General features: G+C 37.9%; 2 protein-coding genes across 4 annotated transcripts in view; one reads left to right on the top strand and one right to left on the bottom strand.

Annotated features, from left to right (window-relative positions):
* Positions 1-933: 933 nt before the first annotated feature.
* Positions 934-13,290, bottom strand: tspan11 (tetraspanin 11). 3 transcript variants are annotated; one of them, XM_057324699.1, is made up of 9 exons: positions 13,146-13,290; positions 11,580-11,671; positions 9,747-9,938; positions 8,291-8,365; positions 7,869-7,973; positions 7,485-7,643; positions 6,718-6,804; positions 4,090-4,165; positions 934-2,421 (listed from the first exon to the last, which is right to left on the bottom strand). In XM_057324699.1, exons 2-9 carry the CDS (start codon positions 11,664-11,666, stop codon positions 2,378-2,380), a joined length of 825 nt encoding a protein of 274 aa, XP_057180682.1. In that variant the 5' UTR covers positions 11,667-11,671; positions 13,146-13,290; the 3' UTR covers positions 934-2,377. The 3 variants fall into 3 exon arrangements, with proteins under 3 accessions (XP_057180682.1, XP_057180683.1, XP_057180684.1); XM_057324700.1 differs by having other exon boundaries at positions 4,090-4,214; positions 13,146-13,289; XM_057324701.1 differs by lacking the exon at positions 4,090-4,165 and having other exon boundaries at positions 13,146-13,286.
* A 2,409-nt stretch (positions 13,291-15,699) lies between these two features.
* The window catches only part of prmt8b (protein arginine methyltransferase 8b), a 5,168-nt gene continuing 2,725 nt past the window's right edge, over positions 15,700-18,142 (top strand). The window contains exons 1-3 of the mRNA XM_057323452.1: positions 15,700-16,404; positions 17,145-17,387; positions 18,090-18,136. Coding sequence (XP_057179435.1) covers positions 16,336-16,404; positions 17,145-17,387; positions 18,090-18,136 — 359 coding nt within the window. The 5' untranslated portion in view covers positions 15,700-16,335. The remainder of the gene's footprint in view (positions 16,405-17,144; positions 17,388-18,089; positions 18,137-18,142) is intronic.

An 18,142-nucleotide genomic window follows, 5' to 3' on the forward strand; every position in this document is an offset into this window, starting at 1 on the left:
TAGATAGATAGATAGATGTCAAGGGCATCATGTATCAGCAGCTGTCTTCCATTTAATTTTACTTGTTGGTGATGTTCAGCAGGGGTGGGGAGGGGGTGCTAAGCTTGCTCAGATGCTTGGCTCGGGTTATGCAGGCTGTGACATGAACAAGATGGGAAGGGCGTATTTTGGCATTATTTACAACAGGCAACTTTATGTTTTTTGGCAGTTCAAGATGAGACAGCTGTCCAACAAAGAAAATGGCAGGGATCACTTCACTTAAGATGCATTCAGTCATGGATGAATTGCATTAGGATTGCTTAAACCACAAAGTAGTTTGAAACACATTGTGCATGAAATAAAAAAAAATTAGTTTCAAAGGTACATCAATTCATCACTCATCACTCCACATTAACAAAATTAGATGGTAATCTACAGAGAATGATACACACGTTGAGTGACAAGACACTGTTATAATGCGCTTCTGCCATGTCAGCACATGATTAAAACTGTCTGAAAAGTCCAGGACAATGTCAGTGTTACTCATATCTGCAGTTCTAATGTACACAAATCTATATGAAATTACATTTCTGCTGCACCTTCCATCATCGCTAAAAGACATTAACTCCCCCACATTTTCTTGTAAAATGGGAAAAGCATTACGGATCCAATTCTTATTTGACAGGGATAGAAAACAGATACACATTTTATGTGGCCAAATGCAGACAATCTGGATCTGGATATTTCCCGGATATGAAAGTTATTATCAGCATCTGAGCAGCTGTATGCAAATATTTCTGCTTGTTCTCTTGTTTACTTTGATAAAGCAAAAGCAGATGAGGCCGAATGGATTTTCAATGTATTTTCTGAAAGCAATATTATCAATTTGCGTTTGTCTCCATCTCCTGGCTAACGCGTTTCAATGCATGCAATAAACCTTGTAAAACACACATGTACATTTCAAGTTTATTAAACACAGTTTCTAAAAACATACATTAATCGAACAATTTCATTCCAATTCCATCTTAAGGCAAGGCTTTTATGAAGTAAACTCACGGTTATCAGAGTAAACAATGCAAAACTTTGAAAATATACATACAGTTTCACATGTTCAATCCACAATATGTAACAGTGCTGAAATATAACTGTATACAAGTGCAGAACGGGACAATGCATATTTATAATCAAAATCTTCTTGGACTTTCATCCAGCTTTGATAAGTGATGAGTCTGAGCAGAAATGCTTGTCGGCATTTTAAAAACGTTAATAATTTGTCATTAGCATAAAGCAAATGGATTACAAACAGTTATCAGTACAGAAGGGAAAATGTCACATTATACCATCTGTTTAAAGCAAAATGACATTGAATTTTAATGTGGATGATGTTGCCGTGGCAACGTTAGGAGTTTGCAGCTGTGATTTACATGGCAATGTAATGCTGCCAACTGCTCAGACAACTAAACATGTGATGTGACCCTTAACATGAGTTCATCAATTCGTAGCAAGTTCATAAAAGTCCAATCCGTACTGTAAGCGTACTGTAACATTCAGCTAAAGAAAACCATTAGGCAACAAACAAAACAGTTATATTTCTATTAGCGCATCTGCATTTATTAATGAGACAGAAAATAATTGATATCTGATATGAATACACATTTCAGATGAGAGCAGCATAACACTTTAAAAAAGTCTCCTGTTTGCTTTAAGGCGAGAGAACGTTAATAACTACTATGATACAGTAAAGACAGTGTGACTGTAGCCATTATTTTTATTACATACAGCTGCCACTTTTAAATGTGTAGCTTATGTTTGACCTTTTCCAAAATGTTATAGTATATGAATATAGTTCTCCACAAACCTAATGCTACTCACTTTTTAAGAAAAAAAAGTGCATTATAAAGCTTTTTTGACTTTGGTCCAGTGTATTTTTGTGCCCACAAGCAGGTGTACATGCCTGTCTGAGATTAGCAGCACATTAAATATACTTAACATAACCAAATCAAACAACATACATGGATATACAGTATATAAATATATTATACTTCACACAAAGTAAAAAATAAATGATTAAAAAATAAACATCATTTCTAATTGCCTCAATATCTGACTGCATGACAAAGCTTACTCCTCAACGTCAGGATTATAAGAAGGCAACAGTGACATTATGTCTATTTCAAGCACACATAGCATTGTGGGGCTTACCGGACCCATAATTGTTTCTCTATCCCTTTAGGAATCATACAGAACGGAGAATATGTTAAAAGAAAGCCCTTACATTAATGGCTTAAAGCCCTGTGTTTGCTCATGCAGTTTAAAGTGGGCACAGTAGTAAGGCCGTGTTGAAGCGTTGGTAAAGGCATATACTGTTTAAGTGCTGAGTGTTCAGTATGGGTCCAGTTTAATTCGCCTGTGTAGGCAACAGGTGAACACCATCCCACATATCTGCAACACACGGAGACAAATAAAAAAATTCATATACATATGTGACCACAGAAACCTACACATTTAAATGATGGAGCCTGATCTGTAAATTGTGCAGGACTTTTTTCAAGGTGTATTTAGCAAAGAATCTCTCTGGTTATAAAATGAACATAAACTGAATGAGATAGAAAATGTGGCTTCAGGCAGGGGTGTGACAAGCACCACATTCAATAAACAGAGCTCCAACAATTTCAGACATACCAAACAAGGGGTCTTGAGGTTGTCTTTTGAGCTATATATTCATCCCCAAAAAAGCACAAATAAAACTGGGTGTCAGTTGTTGAAACTCTCTTTATAGAAGGCTTTGAGAAAGAGGTAAGCAGTGTACAGTTACTATGGAAACCGAGGTGTGAGGCAGCAGTGTTGTTGTACTCGGGTCAATTATCACGTGTGGGAGTGAGTAAAAGCATAATGAAGAAAAGATACAAATATGCATAAACAATTGTTGCGGGTGATCTTGTGCATATTGTAGCTAATTCAAACAATCTGCAAAACAAACATTTTTCTTTTACAAACAACACCTAGTCGTCTTGTCTGAAATGCTCTGATTCCATATCTTTCTGAAGAACTTTTTGCACTTAGTGGGCGATCATTTTGACAAAAACGATGGAGCCTTATCCTTCCCACAAACACAGAAATAAACCAGAGCTTTGAGTTCAACTCAAGTATTTCCTTCCCCTAATAATAATGTATTTACTTTTATGGGAAAACCATAAATGTGAAATGGGTTAATCTATCTTTAGCTGTTTGACAGAGGTTAAATGTGCATTCACAACAAACAGTACAGTAAGAAGTTTGGCGGAGGTTTAGACACAGACTGAGAACTGTAATCTTTATGTCACCATGTGGTCGTTCTTATGGTTTAAAAATGAGACGAATTCATAAATAGTCATTATGTATAAAAACGTATATAAATGGGTCACTTTAACAGTGTAGCGACTTTTCCAAACCCCAAAACCACAAATGAAACTATTCAGACAATTGTGAAATCCAATCCTGAGAGAAGAGATTTCTAACTAAAATGACACGGAAGCTCAGAGATTAGTTCTGGATTTCTATTCAAAACACATAATCTAATTATTTTATATAATGATGAGTAAATACATTTTCATTTGATATGAACTTTTTTTATAATTTCATAGGTCTAATCACGCACGTCTCTGCTTCTATAATAGAAATTTGAGAGACACATAGATGGGCTCTCTGCAGTCTTTCTGGGTAACTTTGAGCAGATATTTTGACACCTTTGACACTTCTTCTTTCCTACAGTCCACTAGGAAAGCAGCCTGAAATAGATTGGATGCGCTCAGGTCTCACAGCAGACTACAGGTGAAGGTTATATCAGGAAAAGCATCTAGTCTACACTTTTTAAGATGAGAAGTCAAAAATATGGATCTGTTATATATTAATTTAGTCAACAAATACAAATACTTGTCTATTATCTTGGAACATTTAACATAATTCAATGCTTTGATTGTAATGGCATGTGAGCTGTGGATTTGTTTTCGTTTGCCATGCAGCATTCAACAAGCATTACACTGATGTCACAGAGAGAGCGTGGGCATGAGATGACAACACCATGGCACAAGGGCATGCACACAGACACGAATACAAGCGCTAACAGCCAACCTGGTCCTCGGATAGCTGTTCGGACGTCAAAAATTGGCACTAGCCAATCAAACGTCAGAGTAGTCTTCTTCCTCTTCTTTATAAAGCAGATACATAAAGCAGGCAGTCAAAACTGCGCCCACTAGCTACAGGTAAAGGAAACACGTGTATGCACACACAAACAGCACACAGACATGAGCAGAAATAGACAGAGACAGTAAGAAAACAAGTAAACATACTGTAATTCAAACGGGACATCCCTGAAACAAAACATGATTAAAGAACAAACATTTGGGAGAAGTAAAGAAACAGACACATCAAGGACAAACATAAACAAAGCTAAGTAACTACACAAGAGACACAATGCTCTGATTATATAGAAAAGATAAGCAAATGCTTTGTTGTTTATGAATCCTGCAGAGCAGCACTGTATTCACGGCCATAATGACAGTCATGATGAAAGATCTTTGAAGAGGATCAATTTCATTAGCGCACCATCTGGAGGGTGCTTCGGGCCACTTTGAGGCTTTTTCACTGTATAATCATTATAGTAATTCAACACTGGAGCTACTTTTAGTCATCAAATCACTCCAGAGCGTCACGTTTCCAGGATGAAATGGTCACATGACCAGCAGCCAGAGACCTTGATACTGGCAACATTGTTTCAGAAGTGCTCATTGTGTGCTTTTAAGTGTTCGTTTTGAACTACTTCAACAAAAGTTCAGGGTTTATGCTATGCACACGTTTTACAACAAAGCCAGTTGTCAAAACAAATGATGGGAATTTAGTTATTTTAACTAGTTTAAACCGTTTCTTTCCTTTACTTGTGTTGACTAGTTGTAGATCGCAGACTTTAAATATACTGGTTCAGAAGAGGACATTTGGGTTTTGTACTATATACTGTAATATCCCAATATATATAAAATGACATTAATGTGAAAAAGTGAAACATGAATTCTTTACATTGATAAAGCACATTAGACCATAGATATAAATAACTAGATGCCGCATTAGCATCTGTTTCTATGGGCCGCTATACGTATGTCGTCCGGACAATTGGAACGGTGCGAGCCGGTCAGCTAACATTCAAAATCAAGCTGACTGTGTATGATTATGAAAACATATTTATCGTTGTAGAAACTCAAACATTATATCTGCTACACTAACATATGACAACGACGAAAGGTTATCCCATTTTTCGGGAATTTAAATCCCTGTGGTTTTCATAGCCACGGCTGCGCAGCGCAGTGTTAGGGCATTCTAGTCAACTGTGAGTGACGTCAGTGGATCGTTCCAAGGTGGCGGACACGTCTAAGTGCCTGGAGCACTTGAATATCTACTTATTTATATCTATGCATTAGACTATTGATGCTGCATTGCATGCTGGGAGATTCTGGGCTAAGAGTCAATCATTAAAGCTTCAATCCGTAATGTTTGCCTTTCTATAGCCATCTCTGTTTGAAACTGAAAACTGAAGTTACATACTTGACACGAGTTGAGATCAAAATATGTCAAACTGACTTTGCCTGTGAAATCCAACCCAACACTTCAAATAGTAAATTATTATTATAAGCATGCTGCAGCAAACCTTGTTTTATAACTTGTTGATTTTTTACCAAAACAAATTGTACAAGCAGTTGTAAAGGCACTAGCTTACAGGACTACATACTGCATACTACTGTACATACAGTTTGCATGTGTCATCTAAAGTATTTAGAAAAAAAACGATTACACATTACTCCAACATTCATAATTTAGATTATTAGAAAGCTACTACTGATAAAAAGAAAAAACACATCTAGATTGACAACAAATGCAGTTCAATTTAAATTGTAGATGAAACATTGATGAGACATTGTTTAGCCTACTCTTGTATTTCAACACTCATACTTATTCATACAATTCACAACACCTTACAACCATATATCACCCATTAAAAAGAAAAGGGATAAAATCATTAAAAGAATACTTTTGAAAATAACGACTTGCATCTATGATCGTGATGTGTCGCTTCCAGTTCAGAGAATTTATCAATGTAAAGGTCTAAACGGGCATCACATTTCATTGTTGCTTATACAGAGTTTATTCAAAGAAAACAGATCAATAAACCTCTGCACCCCCACGGTGAACTGCACAGTGAGATCTGTACTTACAGCTAAGAGCTCTTTATTTCATTCTCTCGCCTCTTTTCCTCAGAACTGAATGCTGTCTCCACCTATTTCTATCCAACGGGACTATTGTGTGCATTACCGGTTGAATGCAAAAACAGACTCCATTAAACGATTGCCTGCAGGTCATCGCATCAGCTATTTTAGTCGGGCTTTCATGTTATTGAACGAAATCAGATAGACCTCAGTGATCCGTTGTTTCATTTATACGAAGGTTTGTTCCATAACACAAACATCAAAGCATACGGTTATACTATAATTCATGAAGGTTCAACTTAGAAATTCAATATTAGTGTTCATTGTCAGCTCTGATATACAGCAAATAATTATCAGAAAAAAAGTGCTTTTAAGTAGTATATAGGGAGAAAGATCTTTAAACAAGGAACAGCTCTTTTCTATTTCATTTTTAAATAGTTTTGAACAGTCTGTAAATACACCGTCCACCTGAAGAGGAGGGGCTTTAGAGGAGGGAGGGGCTTACCTGCAAACAGGCCACACCTATTCCCACAGCTCCAATGATAAGCAAATGATCAGCCAGGAACTGCTCCAGCTTAGTAATACAGCCACCCTGCAAGACACCAAAGCATGATAAACTTTACCTACTACAAAAACACAAACTTTATAAAACTACCACTACAGCAGGTCTGTAATATCAACGTCCATATGTAGATATGAAGACTGCTCTGATTTATTTTCCATCCTGCTGCATTTTTCATCATCATATAACCAAAATTTTTTTTTTGTGTGTAATTTATGAGTCTGTGTCATGATACTGCCACAATGTAGCACGTATGGAATATGCTAACGGCTCTCAAGAGGCCAGTAAAACCATTGTCAATGTATTGTGTGTCATATGAATGGTTGGGTTTCCAAATAATATGAACTTGGCAGAAGTGTACTGTTATCCCACACTTCACAAGCTCATATATGTTACCAGTCGCACCTGCTTTACTCACATCTGTGGTTTCTTAGTCCAAATAACTACCAAGGGACATATTAAAGACTTCACAATGAAATGGTTCACAGGCATACTGTATTTCCCATGCACAGAAAACAAGGAAACATCACAACAGCTTTGCCTCAAACCTCAAACTGTTACCTCATACCACTAAAGCACATTTACAGTCCCGTTGGTGTATTTAGTTACAATGTTTGTCCACGAAATGAAAAAAAACCCACAACAAATCTTAAAGGAGCTTGTGTTGCATTGTGTGAAGATTAATGTGAGGTTAACAGGGTCAGACCCACCTCCACCTTGTAGATGTTGGAGGGGTGGTCCCTCTTTCCACACCGAGGGGTAATGGTTTTACAACAGCTGTCAGGAACCAACCTTGACTCCGCCTCCTGGGACTTTATGTACACGCTGTGCGTCCAATCAGAGGAGTTGTTGCTCCCACAACATTTAAACTACAGGGTGAAGATGAAATGGCTGATTCTTAATGATTTCAAATCTCAACCAACCAAACAAACAAATAATATATTTGCTAATAGGATTGCTCATGTTGCCATTTTTTAATACCATGGTATAGAAGATAAAAATGTCAACATTTTTGCCTCTGCTTTATCAAATAATGTTTTAAAAATGCAGAGGGAAAAAGGCTCAGATGCATGCTGGGATTTGGAGCTTCTCACATCCTGCTGTAGTCTGTCCACAGATTGAGTGATGCTCTCTTTCCAGGGCTGAGCGTAGTTCTGTGTCATCGTTTTACTAAGATGCTGCTTCAGCTCCTCACTCAGCTGTGACAGAGAAAGAAAAGAAACAAAGGAGAGAAATTATCAAAAAGAAAAATAGAAAGATGCGCCTCGTGTCAAATGTATTAGCTATTCCAGTCTGGTATTGCCGTACTATCATAAAACAGTTTTTTGGCTCAACTGGCTGAGCTTGCAACACCAAGGACATGGGTATGATTACCAGGAAATGCATGTAATGCATAATAAAATGTTTACATTAGTTTAAATCGGTAAAATGCATTTTGTGTAAGGGACACAGAAATTAGTAGAAGGGATTGTAGACACCAAAGGTGTGTGTCTGTGTGTATGGTACAGTTGCTCACCTTCTGGTAATACACGTAGGCCAGGACACCAGCTACCAGCTCAATAAGGAAAATGAGAAGCAGACACGAGAAGTACTGTTGAAAAAAAATCAGCAAGTGATTAAAAAAACACAAAAAATATATAAATTGAATTAAGTTAAATTAAATTAAGTCTCTATAGAGATGTTAAAATGCTGTTACCATAATCATCAATGAGAAGTACTGCACAATTTACAGATTTTTTTTCTAGAATTTCTTTGTATTTTTTCTAAAACATCATGAATCACTCAAATTGGTTCAAACCCTAACAAGGTTTGCACTGTCATGGGAATAAGTAAATCAAATATATTTCATAGACGTCGCTTGCACAGAGATGATAAAGGTGGAGACGTCTGGCAGATGAAAATAGAAGACACAGTTGTTCCTCAGAGGAAGACAAACTAATGACAAAAAGGAATAAAAAGTCACAATTTGAATTTACTGGAGACAGTGATGATAAGTCTGCGTTTCAGTTTGACAAAATATTTTTTCAGTGTATAATAAAAAACAAGCAGAACGATACTTTCAAAACAGCATATCGTATATATCATCTAAACATTTTTTTAACTAATAGCTTTACTTTTCATCAGCAAAAACAACCTTGTTTTCAGCCTTAACATACTGTAATCACCATTAGTTTTAAGGAATAACAATGTTACATATTTGCACACCAACATATCAAATTATACACAGGTACCCAAGAGATGCCACAAAACAGGATTTGTTTATAAGGGTATGTGTATAAAACATGAATAAATTAGAGGAGACGTACACGCAGCATATGCATGCGCATACACATCCACACACAGCGTGTATCCTCTAGGGGTCGAAACAAAGAACAGGAAGTGCAATGTTATTTATTCAAACACCAACGTGAGCGCTGACATATCTGAAGTCATTTAATTGAAGCTGTTCAAGGTTATTTAAACACTGCAGCCCATTGAACAGCTGTTAACCTTACGGCAGCTGTTCTGTGCGTGGGGTTGCTTATGCAGATATATATTTTTCACTTTAATCAGAATGCCCGCATTCAGATCACCTCTAGCAAAAGACACACTCCAGAAAGAAATCCTCATTATTAATTCCTACAGAGGTGATGTTCCTTCATAGAAACGTATATCTGAGTGAAGGAGGCCTATAAATAGCACTGCTGCAGTGGCAGTCACAACCTTCCTCGCGTCTTTTAAAAACATACACACACGCAAGGCCCTCGCTTGAATTTGGCTTCTCATTTGTCAGGGCTGTCATGCAGTCTTTTCCACTTTGCTATTTACCTGACCTGGACATACAGACAGCTTACATACACAAAAGTGGCCCAAATAAGGCCAGGGGTTTATAAAAAAATGACTGGATCCAAATGGATCGGTGATCGAACGTTATACACAGACTTTATCAAATCAAGCCCTCTCAAAGTGGCCATCAATTTATGTGCACTCACCGTGGACAGACAGCTCCTCTGCTCTCGTATGACAGCACAACATCCCAGGAAACCCGTGACCATCACCAGCCCTCCAGCCAGGATCAGGATGTAGGCGGACACAGCGAATGTGCTTGAGGCCAGAAGACTCAAGTAGTCTCCTTTGTCAACCAGCGTCCAGATACCGACACCCATCACCACCCCGCCGCCCATCTGAGAGAGAGAAAGAGAGGAAAATGCATATGATATACTGGCAAAAAAAGGGTTTGTTTAAAACACTGTGGCAGAAATCACATCAATGGGGTTGCACATTGCACACATCATTTGTATTATTACCCTTTTATTTTATTACCAAAATGGTGATTTTCAACAACAATGCACACAGAAAATCAGAGTTTATTGGATTTAAATCCTGGTTTACATACACACTAAAAAAAACCTGCTATACTGGGGTTTTTAAAGACCCTTAGGGGGCTGCAAGGAAATGACAGGGGTGTGGAAAAGTTTACAGAATAACTGTACAAAACATAGCACAATAAATAATAAGATTAAAACAAATAAGTAAATAAATGACTTCATTAAAACAAAAATGTGACTTAATTTTAATTTAATTTTACATTTATATTAAAAGTGAGAATATGATGTATATGCTATGTGCCTTAATAGAAAGTAGTGTAAAATAAAAAAAAAAAATTTTTAAAGATAGATTACTTTGAAATTTTAGGATGGGGGTCCCTCAAGCAAGCATGGGTCATACATTAATATTTTAAGTTTTTAAGTAGTTAAAAGCTATTTTTAGCCATGTTTTAATTTGCTTAGGGCACCAACTGAATAAAAACAGCCACTGGTGTACCCTGACACATTTTTCTGACCCATTCAATTCCAAAGCTGAGGAAATTCCAACACTCTTCTCTTCAGCACACTCATCCCTTTCCTTGACACGTTTTACTGCCAAACTCAAACAACAACAGCCCAAGGGTCTTATGAACCACCTCCAGCCCCCCTGCTGCTTACACAAACAAAAGATTACTTAAAGGGATAGTTCACCCAAAAATGGAAATTCTGTAATAATTTACTCACCCTCAAGTTGTTCCAAACCTGTATAAATTACTTAGTTCTGCTGAACACAAAGGAAGAATATTTGGAAGAATGAGAGCAATTTTCTTCATTGACTACCATAGTAGGTAAATATTAAAATAGTAGTCAACAGTGCCCCAGAAATGTTTGCTTTCATAAATTCTTCAAAATATCTCATTTTGTGTTCAACAGAACAAAAAAATGACAATTATGTTTTTTTACTTTGGTAGTGAATGATGTCCCAGAACTGAAAATTGCTAACATTTTTCCAAATATCTTTCCTTGTGTTCAACAGAACAAAGAAATGTACACAGGTTTGGAACAACTAGAGGGTGCGTAAATAGTGACAGAATTGTCATTTTTGGGTGAACTATCCCTTTAAGTTATAGTCCTATTTAGAGGCACAGATTGTGTCCTCACAACAAGAACTGCATTATTCTTGAAAGGAGTGGAAAAATAAACACAATTCTGCATTCTGGTTGAAGGTGAGGTTCTTGACTCATTTCCTGGACTTCTGTCTGTTGGGCCTAAAATGAATGAAAACCCATCTGTGTGATATTACAGCAGAGACGCACAGACTTCACAAAGATCAGTTCAGTGTGTAGCATTCAGTACACGAAAATAAAGTGAATCAAATAACGCATCATGGTAAGATGCTTTTACTCAGAAAGAAGATGTATTTACATCCATTTAGTACAACTCAAGTATTTTAAAGTGTTGCGTGTGGTTAAAACCGAAGTTATTCACAGGAGTGTCATTTGGAAAGTTTGGACTTACCCAGAACAGAAAGTTGAAAACAAAGAGGAGGTACTTGAGACAGACTGTTATCCAGTCATCCTGTTCATCCTTATATATTCTGCCCATCTCTCCTGTAAGATAAGAATAGAAAAAAGTGGAACGATGGTGGTTGTTCATATCAGAGCAGCTCTTTCGTGTATTTACATAACAACATAGAAAAGACAGAGGTGGAAGAGGAGGCATAAACAGACGTGTGGAAAGACTGCAGTCAACCGCTGTTCTTTTCGGTGGCATGTTAATTAAAAGCTGTGGTCCATGAGTTTATGCTGCAGACAACCGACATGCTCTGTCACAGGGCCTGGTGCGCTGCGGAGGCGTCGCGTGTCAAAACAGCAGCCATGTATGGCAGTTAAAATGAGGGTGTTTGGCTTGAAATGGTTGAAAACCTAGCCAAACACACAGGACTACACACCAACACACAGCTCAAAAAAATATTGAATGCGGCAGCTTTCCTGACACTTTCCTTTCCAAAACACAAAATTAGACTTAAAAAATATCTCGCTATGGGTTTATATTCCTAGGTTTTTACTGTAATACCCATCAAGCTGTTCAGAATGATGGGGGGGGGGGTGTATTGATTTGACAATCACGTGCTGTAAATTAGAAAGGCCTCACCATGTCACAAGTAATCACTTAGAGTGCATTTTCGGAAGAATTGTGGATATTTAATGTTGTGATGGCCTTCAATGCACATAAGTATTCCAGTTTTGAAACAGATTTATTAAGAATGAATTTTATATTGCATGGGCATCACACATATTCACCTCATTTGTACATTGCATGATATGAAAAAAAACTGCATCTGGTTAGGGGGCCAATGGCTGTTTTGAGACCTATTTGTGTTGTTATGGGTTACCACAAGTATTCAAGACGTGTTTTCAAAACATCCATTTTCTCATCTACGCAATAGTAATGCGTTTTAAAATGAAAACACTATTTGTTTAAATAATTGGATGTAAAATATTGAAAAGTTCAAAACAACAACAAACACACTTGTTGTCAAAAAAGACATAAAACAAAGGAATGACTTAGCATTGTTGAAGTTAAAGTTACTTTGAAAGTGAACATCTGCGGTAAACCTTTCTGTGGTCTATTCAACATGTGAGAGTTTGTTGCCGTTTCCTCTGCTTTAACAAAACGTCATTAAATCACGGATGATTTTCATTTTCCTATGCTCGAAAAACACATTCGGCAATAACATCGAATATTTTATAAAATTCGCGTTTTTGTTTCCTCCTGTCTGAAAGCAATGATGTATGTCCGGCTGTATCAAAACACATCGCGTATTTGATGTGTCTGATTCTCTTCCTCTCCCGGACTTTGGCCTTCCGTCGTTACGTTTTCCGCAAAACGCACCAAAGATTTGTTACTTTAATCGACACTTCCTCGCTAAATAACTAGACAAAATCAAAACGACACGTTGTGTTTTCACACTTTATTGTCTCTAAAACCACCTGCTCTCGTGTCGTGTTTGGGACACGCGCCAAAGTCAGCATCTGCAAATGCACGCTAAGAAACGCATTAAAAACATGCATCGTTGCTTACCTTAAATAAAGCGTCTCTGAAATGCAAAATAAAGGTCGTTTTCCTGCACCGAGGCTTGTTGCGTCTTTCTTTCCCACGCGTGTCCCGTTGGCAGGCGTAGCGGCGGGTCAGTGCAGGATGTGTGGAGGAAATGTACAGCCCGCCCCTTCATTTCATGAGATTAAATTCAGAGCTATTCATTTCAAAGTCTGTTCATGGACGGGCTATATGTGGTATTAGTGCTTTTAAGTAAGTTGCACTGTCCCACTGTGAAAAAAATCAATTCACGTCTGGTATGGTGTTAGATGCAGACTGCTGCTCTGATAAAGAAACAGGCCATGACTCTTATTTTCAACAATTAAAACTGTCTATAAAATAATTAATCGATCATTATACAATATATAACACTTTGATGAATGACATTGAATTATAACAAAATTGCCAGTCATTTGAAAGATATTCACTTAAAAAAAAACAGAAAACATGTTAAATTAATAATAAGCGTTCGTTAATTTTTTTATAAATTAATACAAACAATATTCAGAACAATTTAGAGTGAATGTATGGATTTGTCATTAAGTGTTTACATGCACATCTTGCAAAAGGATACTTTTGACAAAAATCATTTGAATGCTAATGCACAAAAGCATTCAGTTAATGTGAAAATCTTGATGTGCTTGACCTTCCTTTCATTCTCTTTCAATCTTCAAACCCAGTAACCTAATAGAGACAAAACCTCATTTGAAGAATGCAGTCACCTTGTGACAAAATATTTTCCGCATTAGAAAGGAAAACACCATCCATCATGTGTGAATTAATGGAAGGAGTCTTCCGAGAGAGCAAGGAAGCTTCTTAAAGTGAGAAACGTCATTATCTGTATTAGACTCCTAATGCTGCAATATTTTCAGAGGATGAATACAAAGAAAATAATTGAATTTCACATTGAATTTGATAGAGATAAATCTATCTATCTAAATCGTCATCTATCAGTTTTCCCTAGATAAAACTGTGCAGATAGGCAACGGTCGGCAACGTGCCAGAATTTGCATTTTGAGACTCAAATCCCAAATCAGACACAAGAGGATATTTCAGAGACTATTAACATCCAAACAACAGAAAAGGCTGACAAGAACAATGCAGGAGATGACTAAGAACCCAGAAGAAGATTACAGCCTATCGAACTGGTGTTTGTCCTTTTGAATTTGAATCATTGTGATTGCAGCGCAGTTCTGTCTGGTTTTCTCTGCCACTCCTCTGTTATTTCAATGCTTTCTCCTATTTGGTGGCCTTAAATCTGACCTACTAGAATGGTAGTAGACAACAGTGTGAGCGTGCACACGTGTTTGTGTGTGCCTGGATACATGTTCACAAGGCAGCAGTTAAAAGAACCAAGAGGAGAACAAAGAAACTAAGGGAACACACACATAATGAGTTTCAGCTTCCTTCATGAAGTCTTAGAAAAGTCTAGTATGCAGGCCAGCAACAAGTGCAAGGCCATCCCTGCTGTTTCGTGAGCAAATGAAAACAAAAGAGCTAGTCAACTGATGAAAAGCAAGAGGTTCTGGTTGGTACATTTTGAAACCACTTCCACAAGCGACAAATGAAAATATATTAGATTCAAAGAGAGTTGCCCACATTTTCTTCTAAATAGGTTTTTTACGTATATGTGTGCTTTTCTGTGATTGACAGTGTAATATTGTGGTTACTCAACATGCGTGGGCATCTGTGCTTTACATGTGCTGTCCATGTGCTGGAAATCCTCTCAGACGGATGCTGTCCTTTTTTATATCAAATCACACCACAAGCTCTATTACCGTGTGGGTGCTCTAAAATCAGCAGTGATTGAATTTTAGCTGTTTGTTTATTGCGTTAATATTTTCTAAATGGGCTAATATGATTTATATTGGTGATTCTTTCTACACACAAGTTACAGAATATTTGGATGGAGAGCTTATTGATTTCCATCTTGAACTAATTGAGTATGAAAGTATGTCTGTGTGCGTGCGTGCGTGTGTGTGTGTGTGTGTGTGTGTGTGTGTGTGTGTGTGTGTGTGTGTGTGTGTGTGTGTGTGTGAGAGAGAGAGAGAGAGAGAGAGAGAGGGGGGGGGCAGGAATACCTCCCACATTAGCTTCAGGGATTACACAAGCGGGTGGGTGGTAGGTAAAAACAATGAGGGGGCAGCTATTCGGCTCCAAATCTAGAATCCCACACTTTTCTCCGTATATAGACACGTGTAAACTCAGTGGTTTTAGATTGGCACAGCCAATGCTCCTTCTCCAAATGGCACAAATAAATGCATGTAAAGAATATAGATACCCTGAAAAAAAACACCATTTATGTAAAAGACTAACAAGCCAAAAATAGCCAATTGGGGTCAGAGGCTTGCGTTGCTATATAGCATTTCAAATTTCTTGAAAGAGTGCATTTAAAGTACAATTATGTATATTTGTATCTTTAAAAGCATAAAATGCTTAAAATGAAAAGTACAGATGGCCTTGTGTCCTTTATTTTGGGATTGTTGCGAAGGTGGAGGTGCAATGCTCGTGTGGGAGGCACTGATTTAGCATACTCTGTCTCTGTGTACTGATATGATCCACTTCTGCACTCGCTGCGCTTTGGTTCCACACTCAGTCTTTTTTGACTCTAGAAGAGGTACAACTTTCGGCGTAATCCAAGACGCACCTTGACTGACCGCAACGGAGCACAAATGCAAGTGGACAATGCATGTCTATGACATGTAGAAGACTAAGAATAATGGATTCTTGTGTTAAACGTGTTTAAGCAGTGCAGCCAAAGAGAAGCGGGAAATTAAAGATGCGTTCTCATCTGTCACAATCTTAGTAACGCGGAGATGCGCAGCGGCAGGTGATGTGAATGCGGGCGCGTCTTGGCTCAACTGGTCTCCAAGTGGCGCGATCTCTCCAAGAACTTTTGCACGATGGAGAAACAGAATTTATCTTTCTCTAAGAGTCACATTTTGAAGCAAGAACATCGATTTACGCGACTATTTAAGAAGTCATTATGACAATTCTTCATTCTTTTTATTTTTTAGCAATTATTGTTTATTACGCGAAGCATTTTAAATTAACAAACGAGTCGACTTTAAGGTGCAAATCGAATATTGCTTTATGCAAAACATCCTAAAACAGCAGGGCATTAAGTGAGAGCACTGACTCAGGAATCGAGTTCATCCGAATCCCGTTGGCTCGTATGGGACTGAGGCACTCATCGCGGTGCCTGCTGCTGCGGAGAAAGATGGCGGAGGCAGACAGCTCGGAGGTAAGTCAAAGATTCCATAAGTAACACATAATAAAATCCATATGCGTCAAACGACAGTAAAACACTCACATGAACATCGCATAGTCATGCATTTAATAACATTTGTATTTGTAGTTCTGGTGGAGGTCAGAGAATCTGTGTCCGATGTGTATAGCTATAGGCTAAAGGGTGGCAAGACCCGAGAAGGGCAGAACATAAGCAATTCCTCCAATAAGGTCCTGAACGAAACAAACCCCTCATCGAAACATATGTGCGGTAATAAGATATTTTAAATGCGCGAGGTGCATTGGTTGAACAAAATCATATGAAAACATTCGATGCAAGAGCGTGAATATAAACCTAAAAGTAACGTTATAATTGACAAAGTCTTGCAAAATAGTTTCTGGAGACTACAAAGCTGGACATGTGCTTACTGAATAACCTCCAGTTTGTCTTATTATAGGTTATGAGTCGCCGCCAGGTCGCTGTCCGTGGTGCTGCAGTATTTTTGCGTCCCACAACTCGTTAGCATATTCACCTTTGCATACCTGATTTGAATCTACAGGTTGTCTTAATAGGTATAATTAATAAATGATATGGTTATGCAATAAAATCTTCCAATCCAACCTGTACAGTAGTTGTACAACTGAGGGTATTTTCGAATTATGTTTTAGGTCCAGCACTTGTGTTGTTGTAAGGTGCCATATAAATAAATTTGACCTTAGGCTCTTGTAGGTTTATTTTATAACTCTCTTTACCAGCGGCAGCAGAAGCAGCAACAACAGCGCATTTCCACCGTGCCCTCATCTCAATCCCTTCAACCATCTCCTCTACCAAAGCCGGTGACCTCCGCTCACCATGTTCCTCACCCCCCCCACACACCACATGTCTCTTCACTATCTGCTTGTCCGGGCCGAGGCAAAATGGCCAAGCTGCTCAACCCAGAAGAGATGACATCCCGGGACTACTACTTTGACTCCTATGCCCACTTTGGAATTCATGAGGTAATTAAAAGTCCACTTTAAAACACATTAGTGAGAATTACACCAAAAGGTTCTCCTGAATTACTTGGGCATTAAAAAAGCATGCTAAGATTTTAAAGCTAAAAATGACTGTAATAAAAAAAGACGTCTAATAAAAGACGTGTTCTTTTATTATATGTGGGCAGTCATGAAACATACTTAAATGTGTCACCAAAACCATTCATACTCTACATCTTCTCCCCTTTCCGAACTGAAAGTAGAATCCTTTGATACTGGCCCACTTGGAGCAAGAGGGTCAAATTGGATCTGTCTGCAGATAAAAGAAACGTTCTTGATAACTTAGAAAAAGAGGGACAAGAATAAGTTGAAGAAAGAGAGTTAGGAAAAGAGAATTAGAGCGAGGGGCGGATGGAAAGATGTGTATCAGTTAATCCCAGCAGGCTAAATGGAGACCTGTCTCTATAAAAAGAATCTTGCAGACATTGTGCTTTTGTCCTATTTATTGTCCTCCATAGTGGAGTCCGATAAAACGGGTCTGGATATGGGAGAAAATGAGGGATAAAATTAATAGTACGCCTAGAACTCAAATTCTAAAGGGATCTCACATCGCCCGGCGTGATGTATAAAGTCAAATGATTTGTACTTTCAATTATGGTCAAAAGATTTCACACAAACTAGTGAAATTCAATAATGTTGCATGGTTTCTTTTGTTCTCCCCAACAGGAGATGCTAAAGGATGAGGTCAGGACACTAACCTACAGAAACTCTATGTATCA

This window comes from Triplophysa rosa, linkage group LG24 (genome assembly GCF_024868665.1).
Source record: "Triplophysa rosa linkage group LG24, Trosa_1v2, whole genome shotgun sequence".
NCBI lineage: Eukaryota > Metazoa > Chordata > Actinopteri > Cypriniformes > Nemacheilidae > Triplophysa > Triplophysa rosa.

Excerpts from the sequence above, each read along its gene's own strand:
- tspan11 (XM_057324699.1), bottom strand. The coding sequence starts at position 11,666 with ATGGGCAGAATATATAAGGATGAACAGGATGACTGGATAACAGTCTGT. Across the intron at positions 6,805-7,484 it reads CCAACATCTACAAGGTGGAG|GGTGGCTGTATTACTAAGCT; the intron begins GTGGGTCTGACC and ends GGTGTCTTGCAG. Across the intron at positions 2,422-4,089 it reads AACAGCTATCCGAGGACCAG|ATATGTGGGATGGTGTTCAC; the intron begins GTTGGCTGTTAG and ends CGTGTGTTGCAG.